At 42.3% G+C, this 11,696-nt stretch overlaps 1 protein-coding gene across 3 annotated transcripts in view; it reads left to right on the plus strand.

Annotated features, from left to right (window-relative positions):
* arhgap1 (Rho GTPase activating protein 1) overlaps positions 1–11,696 on the plus strand; it is a 50,451-nt gene that overhangs the window by 34,101 nt on the left and 4,654 nt on the right. For all 3 annotated transcript variants that reach the window (XM_052029652.1, XM_052029650.1, XM_052029651.1), the window contains exons 8-12: positions 2,051–2,143; positions 2,649–2,725; positions 3,073–3,150; positions 8,142–8,270; positions 10,370–10,473. In XM_052029652.1, coding sequence (XP_051885612.1) covers positions 2,051–2,143; positions 2,649–2,725; positions 3,073–3,150; positions 8,142–8,270; positions 10,370–10,473 — 481 coding nt within the window. The remainder of the gene's footprint in view (positions 1–2,050; positions 2,144–2,648; positions 2,726–3,072; positions 3,151–8,141; positions 8,271–10,369; positions 10,474–11,696) is intronic.

Below are 11,696 nucleotides of genomic sequence, written 5' to 3' on the forward strand. Positions count from 1 at the left end.
TAAGTCCTTTCGTCAACAGTATTTATTTAATGGCTTTAAGGTAATAAGATTTCTCAGGGTTTGCTTCAATGGAACTTTGTAGCTCAGTGCTGAATGTTGATGTTGGGGATGTTAAGACAGATCAGAAATTAAATGGAGCATTTTTTAAAGCAGGAAGGGAAGTAGGGAATCGGAGATCTAGGAAGTGAATTCCAGCATTTAAAGGAAAGGGCGAGCATTTATGACGAAGTAGTTTATATTGGGGATTAGAGGAATGTTTGATGCTTTGGAAGACTATGGGGGGGGTGGTAAAGGACATTAGAGGGACAGAGGTGAAGACAGCAGATGTTCAAAAACATTTAAATCTGAAGCATTGCTCAACTGAACCATGTAGTTCAGTAAGCACAGGACGATGGATGAATGGGGCTTAGTGTGACTTGGGACACTGGCAGTACAGTATGGATAATTTTGCAGAGTAGAATGAGGGACTTAAGCCAGGGACAATCTGAAATAACCAAACCTTGAGGCAACGAAGCATGGTTGAAAATTTCAGAGCACTTGAGCTGTTATATGATGTTGCAGAGGTGTAAATAGGGGGCTTTGGTGAAAGTGTGATTTTTGTGGTTTTGAAGCCCACCTAGGAAGTGCTAATGGTCTAGTTCACTTTTAAATTGAGTCAAAAAAAAGGGCTAAGAATGCAATGGGGAATAAAGGCAAGGGAAATTCTTCACAGCCAGTACTCAATGTCTGACAAACAATGTGACAGTTTGGAGGTGGTGATGGTGATGTAGAGCTGCATGTTGTCCACATGTTTGGAAACTGAAAGTATTTTAGGGTGATGTTGCCTAGGGCTCATGTATAAATGAAAAATGGGACACCAAGAAGTAAAGGTAAGCATGGGGGAAGAAAAGCTATTGCTGCTTTAGTTGAGACTGGTTGGGTAAGAGTGGAACCAGGCAAGTGTAGTCATAGCCAGCTGGCTGGCAGTGGAGAAGAGTTAGAGGCAGCAGCGGGTTTAATGGTCCCAAAGACTGCAGGAGGGAGAACCTTTGTCACAATCAAATTGTATCTGATTCATTACTTTTTCTGTACTGTGGCAGTGGAGGAAAGCTGATTGGAGGGATTCAAACAAGGATTTTTGGGGAGGATGCATATGAATTCAAGGTCTTACAACATACTCAAGGACTTGGAAGAGGGAAGGGCTAGTGATGAGGCCATAGTTGGCAAAGATAGGGGTCAAGTATCTTTTTTAAGGATGGGATTAATAGGGATTATGGTAGAATGAGTTGGGATGGGGAGGGTGCATCTCATGGACCAGGTGAGCTTGGTGAAGGCATGAGTGGAGATAATTATCTCCCATTCTGATTGGCCTCTTTCCCTGACCGCCTATCTAGCATCCCCACTCCATGCTGAATTACACCACACTGCTGCATGTTGGAATTTGGAAATGCCTGTAGTCTTTTCTCCCCCCTTTCTGTTCTGTCTCCCGTATTTCCAAGTTCAGCCCATTTTCTAACCTGCACAGGTTGATTGGTGACCTGTTTTCCAATTCCAACCTTCCTTTCTAACTGAGAAACAAAGGACTGCAGATGCTGGAATCTAGATGAAAAACACAATGATGCTGGAGGAACTCAGCAGGCCAGGCAGCATCCGTGGAGAAAAGCAGGCAGTCAATGGTTTCGGGTCAGGACCCTTCTTCAGGACTCTGGACTTCTTCAGGTCCTGAAGAAGGGTCCTGACCCGAAACGTTGACCGCCTGCTTTTCTCCACGGATGCTGCCTGGCCTGCTGAGTTCCTCCAGCATCGTTGTGTCTTTCACTGCTTTCTAACCAGCTCGTGGGAATTATGCAAGAATGCCCTGTCTGTTTGCTGGTTGGTTGTGTATTCTACTTTTGGGCTTGCCATTTTTGTACAATAGGACTTGTGTGCAAATAGGTTGTCTTGTTTGGCCATAGGTTAAAAGGGATCCAAGGCCTTATTTGAATAAATACTGAGATTTCATTTTTCCGTAGCTCTGTCTGGTAATCACATTGCCCTTACCCACTTTCATGCTGGATCATTATTTTCTTAGGTTTGATGAGACTATCCGTGCAGCACAGAAACCTGTCCCACCAGTGCAAACAAAGCAACTGCCTCACCAACAGTTTGGTATCGATCTTCCAACGTAAGTATTTACTGTACACTTCTTTGTTTTTGTTGTCCTTTGCCTAATAGTGAGTGGTATTCTTTTAATCCCATCTAGTCTTCATTTTCGTACGGCAATGATTCCTCTGAGTTCTAGTTCCATGGGCAACGGCATATCTCACTGAGGCTTCCATTTTCCATGGTTTAGTTCAGTGGGTCTTGGAATTGTGGTAGCAAGACCAATTCTGTTTTTCGTTTGATGCCTATAACATCATGCAGTGTCTGCTACTGTCATTAGCTAAAGATTAGAATATTGATTCCACTTTCCTCTCCCTGTGCATTTTGGTATTTGCTTGTAGCTGGGGAGTACTTGATCAAAGTTGCTGCATTTGTGTGGTGTGGATTTCCTGCTTAATGAGGGCATTTGATCCTCTATGGGCAAGCTAGAGTGTTTCTGCTTGAGTACCAGCTATGTGGTCCCCTTTTTACTTGTAGGCATGTATGTTTTCCCCATGTTTAATAATGGATCTTGCCTTTTGACTCAGGCTCAGAGCAAAAGATCCTGAAAAGAGGGCCATCCCACTAGTAATGGAGCAGACAGTCACTTACATCAAGGAGCATGGTAAGTGAAATGTACTGAAACCCAGAGGGAGTCAACTGGTCCTGACCCAAAAATCCTTTTTTTCCTTTCCTCCCTATTAAATGTATTGATTCTTTAATGGGATGCAGTGCCACACACACTGAGAGACTACAGGAGGCACACAATATTATTGATAGCTTTATTTTTCCCCCCAACAATTTCTCACTAAAGTGAATGGAATTCTAATAAACAACTGGTCCACACTTTTTATTGCGTAACTCAGGGTAAAGGTTTCTTGCTGGTATTGTTGCCTGGTGGAAAGCCAGGCCTGGAAGACTTAAAATGATTGTTTTGTTTGCATGTGATGAATATTGTTTGCCTATCCTCAGGTCTAAACAAAGAAGGGATATTCCGCAGATCAGCTAACGTGTGCTTGGTAAGGGAAATCTTGGATAAATACAACAATGGTGAGTGAGTTACTGTACAAATCACATTGGCTTTGTTATCTATGAGGCAAAACTTAAGTATCTGTTCATCCCCAGGAAAGGGTGTCAAAACCTTTAGCCCCATCGACCTCTCTCTCTCCTTTACAGATGTTTGAATGTGACCTGGAATGCCCTACCTTTTTTTTCCCCTGGAAAGAGATAGCTAAAACAAAAAATCCCAACCGTGGTGTCTCCCAGCCCTGTTGTTTTGTGCAGAGCATTAGGGCACTGATGATCACCCTAACCCCTACACTTGGCAGGAGCATTGCAGATCAAAACCTCCAGTTAATGTGGCCATACTGGGAGCCTCAGCACCTTGAGGTTCTTGACAATTTTTTGCCCCCAGTTGTGCAAAGGGATAGCAAGTTTCAATTACAGTTGTTAATTGCACTGGATGCTGCTCCCCATTGATGATGTGCTTGGATATCTTCCTGATAGCACCCATAAGGACACCACTGATTGTTGAGGAGGGCTTGGCAATTAATGTGCTTGGGGTCTCTGCAGCTTCAGAGGCCTATTCTTTGTGCAGGGTCTTTATTATTCTGCACATTGAGTTATTCCTGTGATGCAAAAAAAACAGGGCAGAAGAGCTGAGAGCTTATGAGCACGAGTATGATTTTGTATTGGCTGAGACATGCCTGAAAAAATGAGCAGCAATGCTAGCTCACCAATCCTGCCTTAAAGGGTTTCCAGATGAGAAAGGAGAGGTGGTTGCAATACTGGTTAAAGAAACAGTTGCAACTACTAGGAAAGGGTGTTGTGCTAAAAAGATCTAAAGACAAAGCCACATTGACGGAACTGGAACGAAAAAGGAGAAGTGACATTGCTGATTATCTACTTTAGACCCAAGAGCAAAAGGACCAAGATTGAAGAAAAAATGTGTAGGCATTTTCTGTGGTGCAGAAGTCATATTAGTACAATAGTACTAGTGAACTTCAATCTCTCTAATATATTGTATTCACTTAGCACTCAAGATGCCTTCTGACTGGTGGAATGAATGCTAAGAGGGGTCATTATGTACGTAGAGGTGTATTACTGACAGCCCTGCTGTGCCGGGAACCTGGTTGAGGGCACAGCCCTCCCCGGTGCTCCTGCAGCAATGAAATGGTTAAAGTGAGCTCATTGCCATAGGGCTTGGTGTGGAATGAGCCACCAAAGTAACATGCAAAGACTGCCTGCAAGGGCTAGTGTAGGGTGGGCTGGGGTGAGTGGTGTGGCCGTTCACTGCAAGATGTGGGGCTCAGGCTTGGGGGTAGGGTGAGTTTTGGCTTTTACTGGGGACAGGCACCAGTGTTGGCAGATCATCCAGATCCTACGATCTCCCTCGTCACCACCTGTTAGATGTCATGGAAGCTGCTGTCTCTCCCTCTTTGTTTGGCTGCACAGCTCAGTTCAGCTCAGAGATTTCTCCATGGCAATGAGCTTAACAGTGGTTGCTGGCTATTGAGCTCATTACTGTTGAGAAATCTCCACCAAACAGAATAGAAGGTGGTTCCTACCTGTGTGTGTTCAGACTCCAGAACCAAGAACACTATCAGTGCTCTGAGTGAGTTGCCACTGAATTAACTGGGATAGAATCATTGTCAAAAGTATGGAGGGAGCCAGATAGTATAGTGAGTCCAAGGCAGTTCTGGACTAGGGAGTGAAGAGTGGGGAGCAGTAATAGGGAGCATTTAGGAGGAAGTAATCGTAATTCAATTAGGTTTAGTATAGTTATTGAAAGGATCAGTGTTAGACCAGGAGTCAGAGTCACACAGCACAGAAACAGGCTGTTCAGCCCAACTGGCCTATGCCAACAAAGATGTCCATCCAAGCTAGTCCCATTTGTCTGCATTTGACTCGTATCTTTCTAAACCTGTCAACTCTTTTGAAAGTTGTTATTGTACCTGCCTCAACCACTTTCTCTGGCAGCTCGTTCCATATATGGATCACCCTGTGTGTGTGTAAAAAAAAAAGTTGCCCTTCAAGTTCCTGTTAAAGAATTAAGAATTTTTGCAATGGGAATATGTTTCCTTGGAACAAGATGGATCATTTTAATTGGGTGTATAAAATTAAGCAGCTGAGGTCAGAAACTAAGGGAGGGGGAGGAAGAAGGACATAGTTTTGAAGTAAGTATTAGGAAGATTAGTGGGGACCTGAGAATTTTTTTCATCCAGAGAATGTTATGGGAAGAGGGACAGTAGTCTGGAAGGCAATGAGTTTGGGGCAGATTTTTAAAAAAATTAAAAGCCCCCAGATATTAGAAATCTGAAATGAAAACAAAATGCTGGAAACACTCAGCAGGACAGGCTGCATCTGTGGAAAAAGAAACAGGATTTCATTTCAGATCATTCTTTTTTGACTGTGGGGTGGTTTTATGAAATAGTTTTTAATACTTCCATTTCAGTTGAATAATCGCCTAGCAGCCAAAATCTCTGCAATGCCTTAGTACGTTACCAGGGATAAATATTAAGAGCAGGTTTCTTCTAATAATGGGCAAATGACTCTGTCCTCAAGCATTTATTAGAAATTCTTCCACACTGAGAGAAGCATTGGTCCCACCATATTGTCAAAGTGATAATAGCCCCAAGTTGTGCAGCAGGATAAAGGGAACATTTTTTTGACTGGTGCACGTAATGAACCTGGTAGCTTTAGTTAGTTTCTTAGCTGGAGAAGACAAAAGCACTGAAGTGAATTTCCTATTGGTTTCAAAATTGGAAACAGTGGAGCTTCGTATAACTGTTTAAACAGTGGTGTTTTGTGTAGGTATCTGATCCTGGCCTTAATAACAAACCAGACAAGAAGAATTGAAAGGAGAGTTTTTGCATGTACTCGTGATGTGAAACTGTGGGATGTTGAACAGATCTTATTCAAAAGAATGTGAATTGCTTTGTACCTGGACTAACAGCATTTAATGGATTAGCTGGGAAGTCATTTCAGTGTGAAGGTGGAGTGGGCACACACACAGCTCAGTCTTTAGAAACTAACAGTTTGGTTTTTGTTGTAAAACAAAAATGGAGTTTTATTTTCAAAAGTAGGAGAATATTTCTTGATCATACATTCATTGCTGTTGAACTGACTTTCCAAAGTGTGTGGCTACCTGCTTTTTTTTAGGAGCTTGATGTCAAAATTGTAGGTGTGACTTTCCCTCCTCTGTATTAGTGATATGCTGAGCACCTTTCACAGGAAGTAGGCTGAAGCTGCCAGTGGCTTGCCAAAATTATCAAGCTGATCTGTTTTCATCTTCTCATGATGGGAGGAATAGTTTGTCCCCTTTAAAGTAGCATCCGGTGTTATTGCATTATTAAATTCCAGATCCAACCAAGCAGGGTTTTGCATTATTACTTTTTGAAGTAATGCTGTAGCAGAGTTTTACATAGAAATTTTAACTCAGAAACAATTCATTTGGGCTTGTTTTTTAATCCCCCACTTCAGCAATACATCTGATCCCATGTGCCTGGTCCTGTTCTATATCTCTTTATCTTCGTTCAACCATTTATGTCGGTGTGATCCTTTTCATTTGCTTGCTGATAGTGCAATAAACTTATTTGTACTCTTAACTCTGCATTATAAATACTGTATCAATGTCCATGTTCTTCTTGTTGCTACAGCCACTGGAGATAATTTGTTCCTGTCTTAACCCTTCATCACAAACATTTTTGTCAACAATCCCCTTGCTTTCCCTTACGTATTTTTTAAAAAAGGACAGTTCTTTCTATATCTTGCTTCTACTTGTTTTACGCAAGACCTGCATGAATCTGCACTTTATTCCTTAGTCATCGCAATTGAGTCCTTATCACAAAATGCAGGCATGGTATGCAGGGTGAGAAGAGAAAGAAGGAACCAGCACAAGGTTTTTGAAAGTGTGTGCTACCTTTCTTTCTCTTGAAGAGAAGGAGAGGAAATAGTGCTAAATTGTTGGATAGGCTGTGAATGAAAGTGCAGAGCCACTTCAGACTGGTACACAAGAACACGGGGGCAGGAGTAGGCCACTTGGCCCCTCGTCTGCCCTGCCATTCATTATGATTGGCTGATCTGTACTGGCATCAACTCCATTCCTGTGCCGGTTCCCCATAACACTAAAATTCTTCAATCTTTTAAATATTTATCTATTTCCACCTTAAATATATCTAATCATTGGCCTCTAGAACCCTCGGGCAAAGAATTCCAGGGATTCACTATCCTCTGAGAGAATAAATTTCTACGCACCTCAGTTTTAAATGATCAGTCCTTTATTTTGTAGCTATGCGCACCCCCCCAGCCGGTTCACGACTCTCTCACTAGTGGAAGCTAGTAGCCTGTCAATAGGTTGCATGTTGCTCCACATGATAAGAATTGCTAAGTGTAGCTATGGTCTAGTCTGGAGATCTGTGCTATGGTCTTTGGAGATAATGTTGGGGGTGAGGTTTGGACTTCCTCGTGACTATAGTTTGCTGACTATTTTGATTGTCTGTTGTTGATCAGTCTTGGGTTTAATTCCTTCTAAAAAGGTAAACCTTTACCCTGTTTATGAGCTCCATCATATTAATTTGAGGATCATCCAAATTGTGCTAAGTGAAATGGAGGTTCCAAATAAAATGGTGACTGCCAAACAGATAATGAATTTGTGTAAGAACTTTCTGCTGAAGTTGCATGTAGGCAGCAGCAGAAAGTAGAACTACAAGTTGTGAGGAGACAGTGGTGACCTCCATGTCATTCCATTCAACAAATAGAACAACTGATCAAAGCAGGCTGGTCACTCAGTTCCAACTTTGAATACAATATTCCATGACACTTACTTTGTTTTAATATGTTGTGTAACATGAGGTTCTTATTGAGAGCTACATCATTAGAAAACGCATTGTGAATTTTAACATTTGGGACAAGCTCATTTGATGTGGAGTGTCACACTCCACTTGTGCGTGGGTTTTAGTTGATCATCTAATTTATTGCAGGCAGTTTGGTCAGAGATGTGTTTCTGTAAGATACTTCCCTAAATTGTGACCTCCCTGCAGGTGTTCCTGTGGATTTTGCAGTCTATGGTGATGTGCACTTGGTGGCAGTTATGCTGAAGACCTTTCTTCGCGAATTACCTGAACCTCTGCTGACCTATGACCTGTATGACCAAGTGGTTTCATTTGGGAGTAAGTTGCACTCTTCAGTCAATGTTTGGAATTGTGTTCTTTATTGCATCTTGCTCCTTTTTGAATTGGAATTTTCCAAAAATCATCTTCGTCTTGCAAGATCTGGTAAACTTCCATTTAAAGGACTCCCATTTATGATGAAAGCAGAGAGTTACTTTGGACCCTAGTTAGATTTGACTCCTGAAATTGTCCTCACATAAATCTAAGCTTTGTTCAGTTGATTAATTATCACCCCTTACTGATGGTCACAAAGTGATCCATAGTTTTGCTCTGCTTCCCCACCTCTAAATAGAAACAGTTCTATGTCTAGCTTATTGAACCTTTTTTTAATTGTCTTTAAAAACCTGTGAGGTCTCTCCAGAACTTACATTATTTTAAGAAAGCTTGCTGAGTCCTTCCTCATGAGGGTTGGGGCAAATATTGACCAACTAACCACAGGTCAAAGAACCCTGGGAACTATCTTTGAGAATGAAGTAGCAGGATTCCAGGGAATAAGGGGAGGAGGAATACAGCTGGCAGGATTGCTCTGCTGGGAACTGGTAGGGATTCGATGGGTCACGTGGCTTCCTTTGTCATAATAAGAAAGAAAGGAAGCAGTGAATTAAAGCTGAGACAATTAAGAACAGTTTAGAGGGAGATTCACTCTCCACTGTTACCTAGTCTGGGAGTACTTGCTGGTGTACCTGAAATGGAAGGTTGGCATTTTCAATGTCAAGCATTTCACTACAAATCAAGGCCTTGACCTCAATTTCTCTAACTTGCAGTAACCTCTCCCCTCTCCCACCCCCCCCCCCCCCATTTGTTTCCCCTCATTTCTGTGACCCCTTCACCCGTTCCCTTTCCCCTCCCCCACCCTCATGACCTACCCATCTATTCACCACCTCCTTCCTTTTTATTCCATGGTCTACTGTCCTCTCCCACCGGATTCCACCTCCTTCAGCCCTTTGCCTCTTCTACCTAGCACCTCTCAGCTTCTTGCATCACTCCCTTTCATCCTACCCTCCCCCTTTCACCTAGACTCGCCTGTCACCTGCCAGCCTGTGCTCCTCCCCCGACCTCCTCCTCCTGGCTTCTGCCCTCTCCAGTCCCGATGAAGGGTCTCGACCTGAAACGTCAGCTGTTTATTTCCCTCCATAGATGCTGTTTGACTCCTGAGTTCCTCCAGCATTTTGTGTCTTGCTCCAGATTCCAGCATCTGCAGAATCTCTTGTCTCCATTTCAGTAAAAATGTTGTTTTAAATAATTTTTGCAATATATTTCAAATGCTGCCTTCATTCCTCAGCCAAATTGAAACTGTTACATTTTAGAAATGATCAGTTTTAAAATTTTTACATAAATATTACTTCAACTAATGATAATGGTCCAAAACTAAAACAACAGTTCAGTCATGGAACAGTAACTTCTCAAAGTGCAGTGACAGTAAAGCTAGTCATGGTGGAGGTGTCTGCTGGTGACTGTCAGCACACTGGAGTGTGGGAAGGAAACGCGGCCCCAGATCCAGCTGTCTGTACACTTACAAGCTTAATTTCCGTGCTGCAGTGTGGGGACATAACATGCCTTCTCCTGAAGCAGCTCCATCTCAGTGGAGCAATCACCCATAACCTCTCACCCCCAGGCTTGTCCGGCTGAAGCCGACTATCTTCATTCCCGTAGCTAAAGGTTGGTGTGCACTCAGTGGGGAAGTAAGAAAATGAGAAATTTTCAAAATGTCTTGCTCCCAAAAACCTTTTCCTCTGTGGTGTTGGATCAGCATCAGCAAACATCTCCAAAGCCCCTGTTAGTTGCTTAATGAATTTACCGTTGCCAGTAGGAACACAGTAACAGGATTTGGCCAGGACAATATCATCCTGTACTGTTACTGTCAATGGGAAGATGCTTTCATTTTCTAACTTTCACTGTAAGCACAGTTTTGATCTGCCACGGAAAGTGGTGAACAACATTTCTTCTTTAGGTGGCTGCATCCTGGTGAATTGCCATTGTGTTTGTCAACTTAATGCGATCTTGATTGAATCCAATGGTATTTGCACTCTTGTGCCTGCTGTAGTTAGGTTGTGTTCGTCTTTTGTGTAACCATTTTCCTTTCTCTCACTGATTTTCAGAAGTGCCAGTAAGTAACCAAGCAGAAACCATCGCTAAGATGATTCAGACACTGCCTGAGGATAACTTTGTGGTGCTGCAATACTTGCTGAACTTCCTGCGCTTGGTAAGATGGTGGCCTTATCACCCAGTGTTTAAATGTGCCAAGTTAGCTGATTAGTGGTGGCACTACTGCCTACAGTTCTCCTGCATTGGGTTTATTGTGAGTTTGGGTTTGAGGTTTGTTTTGCGTAGCAGTGCAGAGCTTTTCTCCACAATTATTCTTCGGCGTTCCCATAGAATTGAGGGTGACATGCTTTCACTCCTATCCTGAGGAGTGGATGATGCCTGTGAATGAATCCTTTGAATGTGACAGAGTGAAGTCTTGGTCCATTGGCCAGGAGGACCGAGACAACTGGAGACCAGGCTCTGCTGCACAGACTTGGTACACATGTATGTGTTGACAGGCGTAATCATATAGCGCACTCATGAGCAAACCCTATACACGTGCACAGTCTTGCCACACTCTCTTCCTTAGCCACCCTCCCTGATCTCGGTCACCTTACCTCTGCCTCTCTGTATCCTCAATCCACCACCCCCCCTCCCCCCATTCACCCTAAATAGTGTTTTCAGGTGTTAGGAATGTCATTCTCATCTCTCACCGATCGCTCACCCCTATACTATCTTGTTCATTTATAAGGAATAGTCGAGAAACTAGGCAATGTCATTGATTGGAATACTCAAAACAAAAACTGAACTGTAGACCACTGAATTTTGGAAGGTACAAGTGTGCCAATCTTTACAAAATCAACATAAATAGTTGTATCATTATAAAAACAGGAATTATATTACAGGTGCTGCTTTGTATTTGAAACCATTAATCATATTGTAAGTAATTGTTATGCTAGATGTATTAAATATTTACCTCACACTTGTACTGGTTTCAAGATATGCCTTGTAGTCTTTTGAGAAAAGAACTTTTGTTGAGTCCTGCTCAACATATTCACACTTGCACCAGAATTATTGCTGTGATCTCCAACCTGTCATCAGAATGAGGCATATTTAATCACTTCCTTAGAATGCTGACAAAGTGAAAGGCTGATTTTTTTTTAAACAAGTTGGGAACAATTTTGGCACTAAAATATTCAACACTTTGTTCATATAGAGTATGGCCAGACAACTGACAAATAGTTAGTTACAGTTCACAACTTAAACTTCTTCTGGAAAAATGTAGTTGCAAAAAATGTAGATGACACCAAAATGAAAGTTAGCCAACATGGGAGAATTGCAATAGGCCATTACTTGTGTCAGAGAATGGAGATACAAGTGTTGGATTTTACGTTTTGGAAA

This window comes from Pristis pectinata, chromosome 14, assembly GCF_009764475.1.
Source record: "Pristis pectinata isolate sPriPec2 chromosome 14, sPriPec2.1.pri, whole genome shotgun sequence".
Classification (NCBI taxonomy): domain Eukaryota; kingdom Metazoa; phylum Chordata; class Chondrichthyes; order Rhinopristiformes; family Pristidae; genus Pristis; species Pristis pectinata.